The sequence below is a fragment of the Dromaius novaehollandiae genome, chromosome 12, assembly GCF_036370855.1.
Source record: "Dromaius novaehollandiae isolate bDroNov1 chromosome 12, bDroNov1.hap1, whole genome shotgun sequence".
Lineage (NCBI taxonomy): Eukaryota > Metazoa > Chordata > Aves > Casuariiformes > Dromaiidae > Dromaius > Dromaius novaehollandiae.
Genome location: NC_088109.1, coordinates 407,390 through 424,103, shown reverse-complemented (window position 1 = coordinate 424,103; position 16,714 = coordinate 407,390). Strand labels below are relative to the sequence as shown.

Sequence of the window (16,714 nt, the reverse complement as noted above, 5' to 3'; positions counted from 1 at the left end):
CTTAAGGTGGCCCTGGCCTTGGGGCTTTGCCTCTTCCCCAGCCACCCAGAGCTGCAGGTTATGTAGATATTAGATATCCCCAGACACATCTCCAGGACCCTGTGCCTGGAGATCCCTCAGCACCACCCCCAGGACACTCGGGGGAGGGGGGGGGAGGGTAGGGGTGCATGTCTGGGGCTGGGGCCCCAAATAGCTGCTGTGCACGACGTCCCCAGGGCTGTTCCTGCTGGCCACCACCACAGGGGCTGGCAGGGGACACATGGGGGCTGCGCACTGCCTCCATCACTGCAGGGATCCAGCCGCAGGGCAGTGGCACCATGGGCAACTGCCTGCAGGCTCAGGAAGACGCTGGAACTGGGAGTGCCAGCGAGCCTTACAGTCTAGGGTGTCTCTGGTGGCTCGGTGCCCCCTCTCCATGCTCCAGCTGTCAGGAGAGCCCATGGCACACCATGGGGGCACCCCAAGCCTGTGCCCGTGCTGGGGGCTCCTGTGCTGTGGCCTGACCGGACCAAGTGCCTGGGCTGCGGCACGGCCAGCACTGGGACTTGGCTGGCTCCAGTGTCACCAGAGGCACTGGTGTCACCGGAGGCACTGAGACGTGGCTGGCTCTAGTGTCACTGGAGGTACTGGTGTCACCAGAGGTACTGGGACGTGGCTGGTGCCCGTGTCACTGAAGGCCATGGTGGCACCGCAGGCAGTGGGACATCAGTCGCCAATGTCACCGCAACCGTGGGAACGGGCAGGCCCTGGTGCCACTGTGGGCCTGGGACCTGGCTGCCCTGGGCACTCCTGCCCATGCTACCTTAAGCATCAGCTCTGGAGGCTCTGGCGAGTTGCCAAGTTTCGATTCTGAGTTTTCTTTTTGGCTGCTGGCAATTTGCTTCCTCTCTGCCGGAAATGAAAGTACTGTGCTGCGTGGGCTGCTCCAGGCACCCGTCCCCGTCCCCAGCGTGGCCCTTGCCCAAGGGGCCGCAAGGCAAGGGGGCACCGACAGGTGATGCTGGGGTGGGTGCTCGGTGCAGAGCCCAGCTCTGCCCTGATCTGACCTGGCTTTCCCTTTCTGGCTTTCTGGGGCACTGGGGAGATCCAAATCTGAAATCCAGGAACTAAAACTCAGGCAGGGGCAGGGGGCAGAGGGAGAGGGCAAGGGGAGAGGGCAGGAGTGGGGAGAGGGGCAGGGGGCAGAGGCAGGGGGCAGAGGCAGATGAAAGGGGCAGGTAAAGGGGCAGGGGCAGCAGGCAGGGGCAGAGGCAGATGAAAGGGGCAGGGAAAGGGGCAGGGGCAGCAGGCAGGGGCAGAGGCAGAGGCAGATGAAAGGGGCAGGGAAAGGGGCAGGGGCAGCAGGCAGGGGCAGAGAGGGGACAGGGGGGGCAGGGGCAGAGAGGAGGCAGGGTAAGGGGGCAGGAGCAGCAAGGGGGCAGGGTAAGGGGGCAGGGGCAGAGAGGGGTATAGGTTAAGGGGGCAGGATAAGGGGTGAGGGGGAGAGGGGCAGGGGCAGTTAGGGGGCAGCGTAAGGGGACGGCAGCCTGCAGCCTTTGCCCCGCCTCCGTGTGTGCCGGCGCCTCCCCAGCAGCGCGGCCATGAAGGCCGCGGGCGGGGCACGCCGGGAGCTGTAGTCCGGCCCTGCCGTGGCGGCGGGCCGGCAGCGCGGGGCACGCCGGGAGCTGTAGTCCGGCCTGCCGTGGCGGCGGGCCGGCAGCGCGGGGCACGCCGGGAGCTGTAGTGCGGCCCTGCCGTGGCGGCGGGCCGGCAGCGCGGGGCACGCCGGGAGCCGCAGCTCGCCTGCCGGCGTGTCACAGGGCTGCGGGCGACTCCCAGGGGGCCGCGCGGCGCGGCGCGGCGGGGCGCGGCGCGGCGGGGCGGGGCTGCCTGCCTGCCTGCCCGCTAGGGGCTCGCGCAGCGCCGCACCGCCGGCCATGCCGCGCTCCCGCCGCGCCGCGCGCCGTGAGTGGGGGCGTCCCGGGGCGCGGGGCCCGTCCGTTGCGGGCGGGGGGGAGGACCGCTGGCCGCCGGCGGGGCTCCGCCGTCCGCACGCTGCCGCGGGACTCCGCGCCCGTTTGGGCCGTGGCAGCGCTGGATGGAGGCCGGGCGGCCCCCGCCGTGGCCCCGTGCCTCAGTTTCCCCTCGGGCGGCAGCCGGCCCGCGGCGCGGCGGCGGCCCGCGCAGCCGCGGCCGTGCCCGGGCAGGGCGACGGGCTTCGGCCGCCGCCCGCCCAGGCGGTCGCTTATCGGCGGCGGCGAGCGCGGGCGCGCCGGAGTTGGGCTCTGCTGATTTTCCCCAGCGCGGCGGCGGCCCCCTGCCCCGCCCGGCCGTATCTGGGCTGCCAGCGAGCGCGGTTCGGGAAGGGACGTGGCCGGGGACGGGCGCGGTGGGCTGCCAGGGCACCGTGGGGCTGGGGGATGATGCGGGTTTCCCCCTGCGCCCAGGTGCCCAGAGCAGTGCCAAGCCGGACTCGCAGGCCAGTGACGACGAGGCCGTCAGCGAGGTGCTGAGTCATTACAGCAGTGCCAGCGAAGGGGCCAGCCTGGCGGAGGAGGGCACAGGTGAGCCCCAGGCAGCCCTGGCGCAGGCAGGGGCTGGCACTGCTGCCTGAAACGCTGCTCTGCCCTGTGTCCGTCCCTCCTCCTGCTTCCGCCTGTGACTGGAAGCAACTGCTATGTGGTGTTGCCACCCCTGTTATGCTTGAAGGGGGTGGTGGGGACATGTCTGCTTTAGCTCCCGGATGCTAGGGAGGGGTGGGAGCCTGAGCACAGGGGCATCCGCACATGCTGTGATGTAGCTGGCTGCCTTGGCAGGGAGTGAGGCAGTGGATGAACAAGCCCAGGAGGAGGAAGCAGAGGACAAGTTGAAGGAGTACATGGACAGCATCCTGGACAAGAGGTGAGGAGCTCGCCAGTGCTTGGCCCCCATGGGCCCGCCTGGCGTGGCAGCCTTCCCACGCCGTGCCAGCCTGTGAACCTCACCTTCCCTTGTGTGGCTGCGAGGGAGATGGGTGCCCCCTGTCCTGACAGGCAGAACCCTGTACTTGTCCTCGGGGCATCTCACCTTGTGATCTCACATGATCTCTTCTAGTGCCAAGACACGCCAGGCGGCCCTGCAGAGCCTGCGTCTGGCCTTCTCCTCCAAAACACTCTCTGAGTTCTTGCTGGAACGTCGCCTCACGCTTACCGACTCCTTGGAGAAGTGTCTCAAGAAAGGTCTGGGCACAGGCAGGCACCACGGCTTAGGCTGGGGGTGCTGGAGGTCCTGAGGGTATAGGGGAGCAGCAGGAGCCAGGACTGCCCGAGCAGAGGTGGCATAGGGTGGAGTGACTGCTCCCAGCACCTTGGGTGGCCTAGCATGGTGGGGGTCAGTGGACACTAGTCAGGGCTGGTTACTGAGGGAGGTCTCTTGTGCTGCCCACAGGTAAAGGGGAGGAACAGGCACTGGCGGGCACTGTCCTCACCCTCCTCTGCCTCCAGATGGGCTCTGGCCCTGAGGGTGAAGAGGTATTTCGCAGCTTGAAGCCCCTGCTCGTCAGCATCCTGACAGACAGCACAGCCAGTGCTATCGCCCGGCAGAGTGTAAGGCAGATTTCCCTTCCTTGTGGGTGGTGGGGGGCACCTTGACAGCAGGCAGCACTCAGCTGGCTCTGGGGCTCCTATTACTGCAGAGAGGTGGCTGGATTGGAGCAGGTCAGAAGCCCCCTCTGCCAGGGGTTGGGAGCTGTGAGTAAAGTCCCAGGACCTCTGGGCAGGGCACCCCAAAGCTGCTCCTCCATCAGTCCTCGGAGAAGAGTGGTGATGCCCATGGACGAGCACTGGAGTTGGCTGGTTCTCTGATTACCTTTTTCCTGCGTCTCTCCCCAGTGTGCCACAGCCCTGGGCATGTGTTGCTACATTGCTGCTGCTGATCTAGAGGTAACTGTGTGGGGGTGTTGCCTGCCCTGGCAGCTGTCCGTTCCTCATGGGGGGTCGCTCAGGGGCTGCCACGCTGTCTGCCTGAAGCCCATGATGCCAGCCTGGCCACCATTTTGGTGGAGCTCAGTGGCCAAGGGCAGAGCTGGTGGGACTGGCCCTGCTGGGCTGTGGCAGATGCCCCTCTACCCCCTCCCCGGGCAGTGTGGAGTTTAGCAGGGCAGGAAGCCTGTACTGCAGAGATGTGGCATCCCAGACTGAGGAGTCTTTGATTCCTCTGGGGCTTTTTGTGGCTCCTGGCACTGCTGGGCAGGATGGGCCCTAGGGCTTGATGTGCCTGCACTCATCACGTCTTCCACATGCAGCGTGTGGATTTGCCTTGGCGTTTTTCTGGCTACTGTGTTTTGATGGGGGGGTTTCCTCTTTCCAGGACCTGGTGTCATGTCTGTCCTGCTTAGAGGGCATCTTCAACACCCCTGGTGTGGGCGAGGGCAGCTCAGTGCTCGTGCAGCATGGCCCTCTGCACTGCAGTGCCCTCCAGTCGTGGTCCCTCCTCCTCACCATCTGCCCCACCTCCCACATCAAGAGTATTTTGGACAAGTGAGTGAGCCTGGTGCTGCTGGGCACAGGCAGTCATGGGTGCCAGTGTGAGGGCATTCAGGGCCTGGTGCTGGGGCTGCTCGGTTATGCGGCCCCAGCTGGCTGTGTGTGGCATCGGGCCAGCTGGCTGAGGTGTGGGGACACAGAAGGAGACAGAAGGCCCCAGGCAGCTCCAGGCCCGGCTGCTCATGGGTGCTAATTCTGCTTGTGCCTTCCTGCCACAGTCACTGGCTCAAGCTGCCCTTGCTGCTGTCCAGCAACAGCATCGCGCTGCGCATCGTGGCTGGAGAAACCATCGCGCTGGTCTTTGAGCTAGCCCAGGATGTGGAGGTAGGGTTGGGCACTGCTGGGTGGGAGGTGGGTACGTGGTGCATGGGCAGCCAAGCTGCAAGGGAGCTCCTGGAGCTGACATCTGTTGGGGTCTTGCTCCCTGTGTTGCTGGCTGAGCTGGCACTCTGGTGGCATGAAGAGCCACAGTTGGCTGGGTATCAAGATACTCCAGCCTGGAGCCCCCAGCTCATGCTCAAGTGGAGGGGCTGGCCCAGGTTATCTCACAGTCCCACCCTGGGGATAGTGGCTGTGGACAGTGCCCAGAGCCTTGTCCCCTCCAAACCACTCTTTCCTGGCAGGAGGACTTGTGCCACCAGGACACTGAGTTCCTGCGTGCCCAGCTCAAAGTCCTGGCCACCGAGAGCAACAAGTATCGGGCCAAGACAGACCGGCGAAAGCAACGCTCCATCTTCCGGGACATCCTGCGTTTCATTGAGGTACCAGTGGCTGGGGAGGGCTAGCAGTGCCCTTGGATTTTGGGAGAGGACTGTGTCCTGCCCTGCAGAGCCCATGGCAATGTGGGCTGGTGCCCAAATGCCTCTTGATGCTCCTCTCTCTACCCAGAGTGGGGAATATCAGGAGGAGACCATCCGATTTGGCCTGGAGTGTATGTATGTGGACAGCTGGGCACGTCGGCGAACATACCAAGCCTTCAAAGAGGTGCTGGGCTCCGGCATCCGCCACCACCTCCAGGTAGGTGCCAGGTGGCAGTGCCAAGTGGGTGAAGAGACAGTGCCAGCAGGCGCTGACGGGCCTCTCCTCCCCCAGAACAACGAGCTGCTACGGGAGATCTTTGGCCTTGGGCCCCCATTGGTGCTGGATGCAGCTACTCTGAAAGCCAGCAAGGTCTCCCGCTTTGAGAAGGTGGGTGCCTGTCAGGCTGGGTGGTAGGGAGGGCAGGGGGCAGTGCCTACAGTGCCAGGGGTGCCCTTCGGATGGAGATGACAGTGCTGAGCTCTGATTTTTCACCTTCTGGTGCATGGGTGGGAGGGCCCTGTGCCCCTGGTGCTGCCGCTGGTACTATCCTGCCTGTTTTGGAGGGGTCTGACTCTTCCTAGACAGACCGGAGCTTGGTGGGCACCACCACTACCTAGCAGTGCTCTCCAAAATGGTGGGCTCTGGCCTGGCACCCACCTGGGGCTATGGTGCCCTGCAGCCTGGGGTGGGCCCTGTGGGGATGGTGGGCACATGGTCACCTCCTAACCTGTGTCTCCTTCACTCCCCTCCCAGCACCTCTACAATTCGGCTGCCTTCAAAGCCCGCACGAAAGCCCGGAGCCGGGTGCGGGACAAGCGGGCGGACGTGCTGTGATGGGCAGAGCAGGGCAGTGCCCCCTGGCCCATGTGGACTGCAGACCCAGCACTGTGAGGGGCAGTTGCCCCTGGCCCTCGGGCTTTTATACGTGTACAGCAGAGTATTTAATGCCTGGTGCTGCCCCGCTGGGGTTTGCCCCCTCTTTTATTTTTTTAACCAAAAAAAAAAGAAGAAAAGGGTAAAAGAAAAGTAGAGAGGGGAGGTAGTGGGGTGCTGCTGCGTGCCTGCTCTGTGCCAAGGGGGACTGCTGCTCCATGTGGCACAGTGGGAGAGGGTGTCACAGGGTTACTGCAGCCCATTTGGGAAGCAAGGTTTACGGGGGGATCCCCCATTTGTGCTCCCCTCCCCAGTCCTGTGTGAGTATAGGCGTTGCCCATCATGGCCAGAAGAGCTGGCTGGGGAGAGTCCTGCTGTGGCCTTACGGAGCACAGAGCTAGGTTTCTTCAGGGTGGGAGTGGGGAGGGGTGCCCACGCTGCCCCAAGCGGACTGGGAGAGCTGTGCTTTCTGCCCTGCTAGGTGCAGAAAGCTGGGGTGGCTGGCCCAGCTCTCTGTGCCCACTGGTGTGCCTGCGGCAGGAGCGCTGCCCCAGTTCCTTGCTGCCACGCTGGACATAGCCCATGCAGCTGGTAGCAGCCTGGCACCCAAGGATGGTGGCTGAGTAGCACAGGTTCCTGGGGGCTGGCAGGCACTGCCCAGCCCTGCCAGCTAACTGCTGTGAGCCCTTTTCTAGCCCCATGCTTTGTATGAAATAACCCTTTTGTGGGAAACAAATTAGGGGTGGGGGTGGTGCAGCGGGCACCTCCCTGCGTTGCCTCTGCCTCCCTGGGGGGCCAGGCTGGGCACCACTCCCTGGGGCACCCATTTTGCCAACCCTGGGCAGGGGCTGCCACGGCTCCAGTATCAAGGGCTGCAGATGGCATGACTCCCTGTACGGTAGGAGTGGGGTCACGCCAGCTAGGAGTTTCCATCCACCCCGGAATGTATTTATGGTGGCGATTTTATAAGACTTGATTACTGGAGGTAATTAAAAGGCTGATTGCAGGGTGCCCGCTGCGTTATTTTGAAGAGGAAGGGCTGTCACCAGGGCTGGTGTTCCTCTGTGTGCCTGTCCCTCTGGACTGTGCCAGCCCCTTTGCAACTCCGGGGCTCTTGCCTGTCCTTGCAGGTCCTTCCCTTGCTTTGGCATCTTGTGGCAGAGGCCATAGGTCCCCCTGCCCTGCCCCTTGTGTCCTTGTTGGGGGGATGCTGCCAGGTATGAGCAGAGTTGGGTAATAAATAGTGGGGGTCAGTGGAGCAGGGCTGCCTGCTCCCTTCCCCTGCAGTTTGGTGCCCCTTGCCTCATGTGGGCCGTGCTGGGCTCCATGGGGCTCGCAGTCCTGGTGTGGCGCAGAGGGTGGCTCAGCGGTGCCCGCCAGCCTCCTCGCTGGCATTGAGGTGAGCCCAGAGCTGCCCGCTGGTGGCCCGCAGCTGCTGCACGGCTTCCTCCTGGCTCTCCAGCCACTTGACCAGCACCTGCACTGACTGGCTCTGCAGCACTGCGGGGAGAGGACAGGGCACCTGTGGGTGGTGCTGGAGATGGGGCACCTAGCTGTGCCCTGCCGTGTGTCCCATAGCACTCTTCCCACCAGTGCCCCAAGCGGAGCTGTGCCTAGCTCGACTCCCCACCATGGTGCTGGGGCACGCGGTCACCAGTGGGCACACCGATGTCTCTGAGCTTAGGCCCAAGGTTGCCCACCTTGTGTGGGTGGGCCCTCAGGGCTGCCACATACCACTCAGGTAGATGGCCAATGTGGCGAGGACCAGGCTAGCCAGTGCCAGGATGCCCAGCAGAGCAAGGAATAGGGGGTGGCAGGGGCCGAGGCAGGAGCAGGCAGTGGCAGCAGGCACAGGGCGCAGTATGGGCAGGAGCGGCTGGCGTGGGGCGGTGCAGGGTGCGGGGCGAGTGCGGGGCCTGCGTGGGGTGCTGGACTGAGCGGAGCCATTCCCTGCAGCAGTGGGAAGAGAAGAGCAGGTCAGTACCCACCCCCCAGCTCCCCTGGGACCGTCTCTGCTGGCATGGGGTGCCCCCGGCAGTGCTGGGGAGCACAGCGGGGGCTGGTGCCCAGACTGCCTAGGTCTCACCCTCAGCACCCTTGTGCCCGCCTGAGGCCCAGTGCAGGTCACTGATGGACTCCACGGGGTGCAGGCTGATGTCTCCAGGCTCACTGCTGTTGGGGTCGGTGGGCTCTGCCGGAATGGTGCCATCTGCCCTCCCCAAGCTGTCTGCCAGGGAGCAGGGGTGGTGGTGAGCACAGGCACTGCCAGCTGCACCCAGATGACCCCAGGCACCAGCCCTGGGCACCAGTCCATCCCTGCCTGCTCTGGTCTCCCCTCTGTGGGTGATGCCTGCTTTGGTGCCAGCCTGGTTGCTGTACCATCATGGACAGTCCACCCTGGCATTTCTTTGGCACAAATCCACTGTGCCAGAAGGGCTGTGGAGCCTGGCACAGAGCCGTGACAGGGTGAATGCTGACTATACACCCTGGCCATGGCGTGCTGTCATCAGGGTGGTTAGCAGGCAGCCGTAATCCCAGAGCCTTGTTAGTGGGGCTGGAATCTGACCTTGGCTCGGGGACAGGATTGTACCAGATCTGGCCCAGGTAGCCTGGCCACTGCAGCATGTGGCTGCAGCACTCCTGGGCCGGCTGGGACACCCAGCTGCCCACAGGCACAGGCATGGGCAGGCTGGCGCCAGGCTTAGCCCCTGCCAGCCTGGGACATAGCTTGGCTTTCTTTGTGTGCACTGTTCCTGAGAGAGGGCTCATGTGATGCTGAGGTGTGTACAGCTATAATACGGGGTGTATGCCATGCCGGGGGAGTCTAAATGCCTGACACTGGGCTGGGCACATCATCCCACGAAAGGGCAAGGGGACACTCTTTGGGAGCAGGTATGACTCCAGGCTGGTTGGCACTGTGTTGGGAAGCAGCTGTGAGGTAGAGGGAAAGGATTTCTCCTGGATATTTGCTTGGTTTTTAGCAGCAGCCAGGGCTTGCATGTGCTGCTGTGCCCACTGAAGAGCAGGACCAGGTGGCACTGTGCCCACACCAGGCTGCTCCCTGGGCTCAGTGGCTTGTGGCTGGGGACCACTGGCATACGCTGCTGCACTGCCTCTCCAGCACTGGCTGTTGTTGTCACATGTGGGGTTGGCACACTTTGGGTTTAGGACTAGTTCTTTGCCGGGGGAGGTGGCAGAGACCACAGCTGGTGCCCAGGTCCCCCCGCCAGCCCAGACTGTCCCCAGTGACCTGCAGGCACAGCAGTGCCCTGCCTTTCACTGGGGGCTGTTGCACGGCTTCTGCCGCCCCCCCCCCCCCCCCCAAGCTGACAGGCAGGACTGTGTGCCCAGGTTTGGTGCCCTCTGGGGCTGTGCCAGCCAGCCCCTTGCCCCCCCCCCCCCCCGCCCTGCTGCCACCCTGCTCCACTGTGCCTGTAGCCCTCCCGGGACAGCCTTATCCCCCGGGGCAGGCATCTCTGCCCACAACCCCCTTGGTGGAGAGGGACATTGGGACATTACCCCCATCCCAACCCCTCCCATCCCACCCCACCCAGCACGCTGAGGGTGCCAGGGGCCCCACCAGTCCCGGCCTACCTTCTCCAGCCTCCCTGGGCATAGCTCCCTGTGCCGTGCACCTAGGCACAGCCTGGCCCGGGCGGTGCGAGTGGGCAGCAAGGCAGTGTGGGGCCCCTGGAAGCTGGGCACTGGTTCCCAGTGCACCAACTGCTCCGCTTAAAATAGGACAGTGAGAAATGTGTCTGGGGGGATAAATATAGCCCTGGAGATGGGGGCCTAAAGGCTGTATCAGTGTCACAGACAGCGCTGTGCCAGCACGGCCAAGGGCAAGGAGCCCACGGAGGAGCCTGGTGTCCCCCTTCCCAGTGTAAAGGGGGCACAAGGAATGGCCCGGATGGGGACATTAAGGCATGGGTGGGTCAGCCCTGAGCCAAGTGGGGTCACCCCCCTCCCCCTCCCTGGCAGCAGTGCTGCATGCAATGGCAATTGTGCCCAGCCCAGCCTTGCCCACAAAGATCACGCTGGCAAGAGGATTTATTTAAATTAACAAGGAAGTAACGAGCCCTTGACATCAGGCAGCATTAGGCACCAGGGCATGGGACCATGTGTGCTGGGGAAGGGGACCACAGTGGTCCCCAGCCGTGGTCACCGGCCCCAAGTGCCCCGTGGGATGCAGGTGTCAGGCGGTGGGAGGCTGTTGTGCCCATAGAAGCTGTGGGCATGGGTGGGCGCAAGACAGGAGGTGCTGGGACTGGGTTTGGCCCGCTGGGTGCAGCCCTTGCCCGTCCAGCCACGGTAGCAGTGGCAGCGGAAGGGTGCCCACAGGCCCTCATCCAGCCGGTTTGAGAGGTGCAGGAAGCTGGCCAGGTCGTGCGGCTGCCGGCGCACGCAGCGGCCGTGCCCGTGGCACTGTCTGTAGCTGCACTCCCAGGTGGCTGCCGTCACATTGGCCACATAGGGCCCCAGGGTGGACACGAGGTAGTGGCGCAGGCTGGCACAGCTCTCCTGAGAGAGGAAAGGCTGCTGTGAGAGTCCTCCCTTTGCTGTGGTCCTGCTTCCAGGAGCTGGGCACACTGCTGTCACTTCACTCACCGCTCCCTGGAGGGCCCTGCACCCTCCTGAGCAGGGACATGGCCATCCCATGTCCTTCCCATCCATCTTATGCCTGAGCCCCCTCCTGCTGTCTGCCATGCGCCCATGGCCAGCCCTGGTGCCCAGCCAGGAGGGACAACATACAGCCCTGCTCACAGAGGCAGCAAATGGGGATACTCACAGCTGAGCGCGAGTAGGACATGTCTCCCCAGAGCACGAGTCCAGCAGCCCCCAGTGCCGCACTCTCCCCGATCGTGTGAACCAGATCAGCCTGCAAGGCAGAGACATGGCCAGGGCACAGGCTTGGCGTAACCACCACCCCACCAACAGTGCCATGTCCGCATGCTGTGAGCAGACCCCTCCTCAGCTTGCCATGCTGCCACCAATGCCCTCTCCGCAGCCCCAACCCTGCCCAGCCTGCCATGGCCCTTACCGGCCCCAGGAAGCGGGGTGAGCGGCGGTAGGAGAGACGTGAGTAGGCGATGATGGGCAGGAGGCCTGTGGCCCCGAAGGTGGCCACGCGCAGGGCCTCGCGCAGCCGATAGTGCACGTAACGGTGGCGCAGACCCTGTGGCAGCGTCGGCGGCAGGTAGATGCTGGGGTAGAGGGCAGCTGAGGCAGCCCAGAGCCAGTGGAGCCGGTTGTTGCGCAGCACTTCTGCTGGCCGGCACCGGCCTGTGTAGTTGGCCTCCTTGACCCAGTTGTTGTTGAAGCAGTCTGGGAAGCGGTAGAAACCCCAGAGACCCCTTGGGCGCAGGGTCTTGCCCAGCAGAAGTGTCTGCTCCATGATAGCCTGGGCTGCCTGCTCAAACTCCTCCTGGGCCAGACGGAGCCGCTGTGGGGCCGGCAGATAGGGGTGCCGGTCCCACACCCACTGCTCCGAGGCTGCCCGGTAGATCCTTTTGGCCCCCCAGTTGCGAGCCCAGAGGGGTCTCCACTCCTCCCAATCCACCACAGCCAGGCCGTGGAAAGCAGGCCGCAGGCGGAGGCGGATGTCACCTGCCACCCTGCCCAGGTGGGTGCGGAGAGGCACCCGCTGGGGGATGCCCCCATTGCGGGGGATGCCCTGGCGGGACAGGTACGGGTACAGCCCAAACTGGTTCTTGTAGAAGATAGTGATGTTCTGGCCGGCGAAGTGGCCGTCCAGGTTCTCCACGATACCGTAGGTGCCAAGGGGCAGGCCCACACCAAAGCGGTGCCAGCACCGGCCCGTGGGCACATTCCACACCACAGCGAAGGGCTGGCCACCTGCGATCGGTTTGGGCGCTGGGCTCTCTCTGCTCACCACGCACAGTGTCAACCAGGCCCACAGCACCAGTGCTGGCCCCATGCTGGGCCACCCCAGGGGGCCCAGCACCCTGCAGGTAGAAGGAAAGCAATGGGATGAGATGGTGGGGTGCTGGCAGTACCAGAGACATGTGCCCCCCTTCCCCCACCTCTCCAAGGCCCTCCCGGTTGGTGGACAACTCTGCCCACCATGCCCTGGTCCTGATGGAACTGTGCGTTGGCCACTGCAGCCATGGCATGTCCCTGCAAGCCACAAATGCCACAGCCAAGCCCTTCACCATCTACCCTAATGCCTCAGTTTCCCTCCTGGCTCCCAGTCCTGCTCCCAGCAGGGGCATCATAACCGGCTCTTCCCTCCTGTCCCCTGCCAGTTGGCAGCAGGATGAGCTAGTCCAGGCTCTCCTCCAAGGGGCTGCACTCCTGCAGCAGCCCTCAGAAAGAAGGTTTGAACCAAAGGGGTAACCCCCGCTCCATGGCCCAGGCAGGGTGAAGTAGGGCTGCACGCTCCTGCCCTGTGCCTGCCGTGGGGAGCCATGCTGGCTGGCGCCAGGCAGCTGCCTGCCTGCTGGCAGCTGCAGAGATGGGGATTAGGAAGCGGATCGGGCCTGGGGCCGCGTGACAGGGCTGAGACAGCTCTAATCCCCCAGCAAAGGGCCTGACTGGCTCCCTGCTGACCTTCTCACTCAGGGTTTGCCCACCTCCCGTGGCCACAGTCTAGCACCACCAGTGCCCTTCCCCTGTGCGAAGATGCTGCAGTGCCAGGAGACAGGTTGGGGCAGCATTCCCCCTTGCAGTGACCTGCAGGGGACGTGGCCTCTGTGAGACAGCTTGTCCCCAACAGCACATAAAACCTGGAAAAGCCCATGGGCTCCCAGCACTTTGTGCTGCTGCTCCCTGTCCCACTCTGACACCAGCACCTCTTGAGCCATTCCATGCCTCAGTTTCCACTGCCTGTGGAGCTGGGACAATGACACTCACACTGGCAAACGTGACAGCACAGCCGAGACGCTGGTGGGACTGGGCAGAGCTCCCAGAAGACCAGTCTAGACCACAGGGCCCACAGAGGACCTGGCTTTGTGGCACCCTGCTGTGGTCAAGCCCCCGAGCCCAGGGCAAAGGCAGAGCTAATCTGCCCAGCCAGGGAAGGGTGACCTGTTGAGCACCAAGACCACCTCTCCACTGGCAACAGGTCAGACACAGGGGCCACCAGCTGCCGTGGGGTCATCCAGCCTTTTTCCCACTGGCCCCCAAGCACCCCACAGCTGCCATGGGACCAGGGCAACCTCAGGTTTGGGGTGTGGGCACTAGCCTCAAACAACGGCAGTCGATCAGGCCAGGATGGGCATCTTCTGCCCGCACTTGCCTTTAATGACTGTCTTGGGGCCCTGGGGCCTCAAATGTCCTTCTTCATCCAGAAGATGGGCAGGCCTTTGGCATCGCAGTGGGGGCTCTTCAGGAGGTTCTGCCCGCCGCTCTTGGCTGGGGCACCCCTCACCCAGCTCAGCGGAGGCAGCGGGGGTGGGGGTGGCACCGCAGTGGATGGCAGGGAAGGCTGAGTGGCGACTGGCACCCACATCCCAGGGGTGCCGGCAGCCAGGCTGGGGTGGGCAGAGAAGATCCGCAACACCTCTGCAGAGATGCCCGGGCTCAGGAAAGCCATGGTCTGCACCGGCTCTGCCAGGGTGTAGCCCAGGTGGGCATAAAAGTGCTGTTTGTCATGGGTGGTGAGGTGCAGGCGGTGAAAGCCCCGGGCCTGGGCGTACCGCTCTGTGGCCTCCATCAGCTTTCTCCCGTAGCCCTTGCCCCGCAGTGCCTTGGGCACCACCACGCTCTCCACGAAGAGGCTATGTGGGTGGCCAGCCACACGGGACAGACGGACATGGCCCAGGAGCTGGCAGGGGCTCTTCTCTGCGGTGGGGAGCTCTGAGGGGCCCCAGCTCTGCAGCAGCACGAGGCAGGTGGGGAAGGCGTCCGAGGAGCGCTGGAGCGAGTGGAGCCGTGATGCCCGGCTCTTCCCCCACTCCTCGCCGAGCAGCTGGGCACAGGCCTCCATCAGCTCCGGCCTCTGGTGCAGGGGGACCAGGCTAAGCTCCTCCGACACGGAGCCCATTCTTCTCACTGATGGGAGACCAAGCAGGCGACAGCTTAGTGGTGTCAGGGCCCACATCAACTTGCCCCTGCCTGGCAAATCCTGCCCAGCAAGTCCTGCCTGCACCATTGGGCTCAGCACAGGCACTCAGCCACCACTCTCCACCAGCTTGCAGCGGTGCTGGACGGGTCTGGAAGAATTAGCGGCGGGTCCGAGGTCAAATGAGAGCACTACGATGGCACTCGGTGGTGCCCTTGGCCCTCCCAGCCAAGGAAGAGACGTGTTGTGCCAGCCCCAGGGCTGGACCCAGATGCCTATGCCATGCCTGCTAGGCAGGTCTCACCTCCTTGAGCTGGCAGAGAGACAGGCTGCTAGGGAACAGAGCTCAGGTGGCACAGGAGAAGTACAGGAGCAACATGCCCACTCCCTGTGGGCACATGATCAAGGCTTGCTCCTCCATCAACTGTGCCACCAACTCCTGTTGCTCAAGCACCTGACTGTGACCAGTCAACTCCTCACGCGTGTGTCCCCAGCTGTCCCTGGTGCAAGCTGGGCACAGGGCAAAAGAGGACCGCAGTGCCTCCGAGGTGAGCAGCACCCAGCCCATGCCAGCTGTGTCCACCTTGGCACAGGGGCTCAGGAGGGCCTTGCCCCTCCAAGGGTGATGACCTCCTATCCCAGCCCTATCCCAGGGACCATTTTCCCAGCCTTCCCATTTGTCACGGCATGCAGCAGCTACGGGAAGGCCACTCCCCTTGCAAAGAAGCCACAGGCAGTTTGCTAGAGGAACTGGTGCAGTAACTTATCAGCCGGCATTGAGCAAAGTGCCCTGTTTTCCCGCCATGGGGGGAGAGTGAGGGCCTACCCCTCAGTGCGCCAAAATAACCACCCCCTCCCCATGGCTGGACCCCAAGACCCCAGCAATGCTCTTTGTCCCCACTGTCTCCCCGGCACACGCTGACTCAGAGCCGACAGGCAGGACACCCCCCCCCAGCACCTTTTTCCTCCACTGATCGCCATCCCCATTTCTTGCACCTCCTGGACGCTGCTGGGTGCCCCAAGGCAGAAGCTCCTCCACCAGCCTTGCCTGCCCTCCATGGTCATGTTAGCCCCTTTCCGGCTCTGACACCTCACAAGGCGGGATGCTTTGCCCACCCAGTACCTAGACTGCGGTGGGGCAGATGGGCTGCACCGAGGAGCCTGGCTCAGTCCCGCACTGCCTACCTTTCCCTAGCCCCCGTGGAAGGACACGTGGCTGCTCACCCTGCCCGACGCTGCTGCTGGTGCTGGCCGGCTCCCCAGGAGCCCTCGGTGTCTGCACTGGCTTACTTGTGGGGAGTCAGTCGTGCTGCAGCTCAGCAGGAAACAGCACATGATCCTTGGCCAACCGCAGCTCCCAGTTCTGCTTTCACAGAGTGAATGACATGTCTGTCCAACGCTGCAGGCCCTTCCACCCACCTTGACATGTGGGGATGGGGCCAGCAGCGGGGTGCTGGCCTGTGGGTGCAAAGCCCTGGGCACAGCCCAGCCTGTGCCCAGGATGCTGGGCCACGCCAGCCATGCAACGGAGGGCACCAAGGCCCCACACGGCTCATCCAGAACCACGCAGGCACCCAAGGGTATCAGGGCCGTGGCACAGCCCCATCTCCCTGCCCGGCACCCTGCGGGTGCTGGCTGCCCCGGGGCCATCCGGCCGGGGCTCGACACCCCTGCCCTGTGCCCACCACAGGCTGCACAACGGAGACCACCCCAGCCCCTCACCAGCACCGAGGAGGGAAAAGGGCGCTGCATGGGGGGAAGCGATGTATGCGCTGGGGTTGTGCACCCCTGCACACGACAGGACACCTCGCCCCACACAGCACCCCGCCCCACGGCACCCCAGCCCTGCAGGGAGACCCGAACCTGCGCACACCCGCTGCACGCAGCAACCCGCGCTGCACCCGCTATACGGGGCCCCCCAGCCGGCACCCAAACCTACCACGCAACCCCTCCACACGACACCCCGGCCCACGAGCACCCCAGTACATGCCACCCGCACTGCCCCCGGAGGGCTCTGCCCCCCGCCCCAGCGCTGCGCCGGCCCCTCCCCGCCCGCCCGGCCCGGCCCGGCCCCCCCGCGTACCGAGACGCCGCCGCCGCCGCCCGCCTCCTTCCGCCTCTGCCGCCGCCAGCGGGGCCGCAGCGTCGCCTGCCGGCCGCGGGGCGCCGCGCGCCGGGGCATGCGCAGAGCGGCGGCAGGCGGGCGGGAAGCGCCGCGGGGGCGGGGCGTCGGGGCGGGTTGCCGCAAGGCTCTTCCCAGTGCCCGTTCCCTGCGCTTTGGCGGGGCGGTTGGCCAGGCAAGCCCGAGGGTCGGGGTTAGGGCTGGGGGGAGACAGCTGCCCCAGACACTTTCGTATTCATTTTGCCACCTTCCAGAGTCCTCGTTTTATGAGTTGGTTGAAGCCAGGGATCGGTCTGTCTGTCCGTGTGTCACTCCATAGGCCTTCAGGGCCCCTGAAGTGGCTGTGGGCGCTGTGGCCCCTTCGGTGCTTCCCGAGCTCCCCCAGAAAGCAGA

General features: G+C 64.5%; 4 protein-coding genes across 10 annotated transcripts; 1 reads left to right on the top strand and 3 right to left on the bottom strand.

Annotated features, from left to right (window-relative positions):
- Positions 1 to 860: 860 nt before the first annotated feature.
- IFRD2 (interferon related developmental regulator 2) lies at positions 861 to 7,187 on the top strand. 4 transcript variants are annotated; one of them, XM_064518567.1, is made up of 12 exons: positions 862 to 994; positions 2,427 to 2,543; positions 2,796 to 2,880; positions 3,073 to 3,197; positions 3,406 to 3,563; positions 3,849 to 3,899; positions 4,327 to 4,496; positions 4,721 to 4,826; positions 5,126 to 5,263; positions 5,391 to 5,519; positions 5,595 to 5,690; positions 6,057 to 7,187. In XM_064518567.1, the coding sequence occupies exons 1-12, from the start codon at positions 898 to 900 to the stop codon at positions 6,135 to 6,137; spliced, it is 1,353 nt and encodes a 450-aa protein (XP_064374637.1). In that variant the 5' UTR covers positions 862 to 897; the 3' UTR covers positions 6,138 to 7,187. The 4 variants fall into 4 exon arrangements, with proteins under 4 accessions (XP_064374638.1, XP_064374637.1, XP_025966388.2 ...); XM_026110603.2 differs by having other exon boundaries at positions 880 to 1,005; XM_064518569.1 differs by lacking the exon at positions 862 to 994 and adding an exon at positions 1,838 to 1,944.
- Positions 7,188 to 7,307: 120 nt separating this feature from the next.
- On the bottom strand, positions 7,308 to 8,858 carry LSMEM2 (leucine rich single-pass membrane protein 2). Its single transcript, XM_064518528.1, has 4 exons — positions 8,743 to 8,858; positions 8,263 to 8,549; positions 7,911 to 8,126; positions 7,308 to 7,676 (listed from the first exon to the last, which is right to left on the bottom strand). Exons 1-4 carry the CDS (start codon positions 8,856 to 8,858, stop codon positions 7,540 to 7,542), a joined length of 756 nt encoding a protein of 251 aa, XP_064374598.1. The 3' UTR covers positions 7,308 to 7,539.
- A 1,350-nt stretch (positions 8,859 to 10,208) lies between these two features.
- On the bottom strand, positions 10,209 to 16,396 carry HYAL3 (hyaluronidase 3). Of its 4 annotated transcripts, XM_064518566.1 has the most exons (5): positions 16,283 to 16,396; positions 15,424 to 15,562; positions 11,218 to 12,142; positions 10,966 to 11,055; positions 10,209 to 10,697 (listed from the first exon to the last, which is right to left on the bottom strand). In XM_064518566.1, exons 3-5 carry the CDS (start codon positions 12,112 to 12,114, stop codon positions 10,338 to 10,340), a joined length of 1,347 nt encoding a protein of 448 aa, XP_064374636.1. In that variant the 5' UTR covers positions 12,115 to 12,142; positions 15,424 to 15,562; positions 16,283 to 16,396; the 3' UTR covers positions 10,209 to 10,337. The 4 variants fall into 4 exon arrangements, with proteins under 4 accessions (XP_064374636.1, XP_064374634.1, XP_064374635.1 ...); XM_064518564.1 differs by having other exon boundaries at positions 10,966 to 12,142; XM_064518565.1 differs by lacking the exon at positions 15,424 to 15,562 and having other exon boundaries at positions 10,966 to 12,142; positions 16,283 to 16,353.
- Positions 13,465 to 14,181, bottom strand: NAA80 (N-alpha-acetyltransferase 80, NatH catalytic subunit). Its single transcript, XM_026110608.2, has one exon. The coding sequence runs from the start codon at positions 14,179 to 14,181 to the stop codon at positions 13,465 to 13,467; it is 717 nt and encodes a 238-aa protein (XP_025966393.1).
- Positions 16,397 to 16,714: the final 318 nt, after the last annotated feature.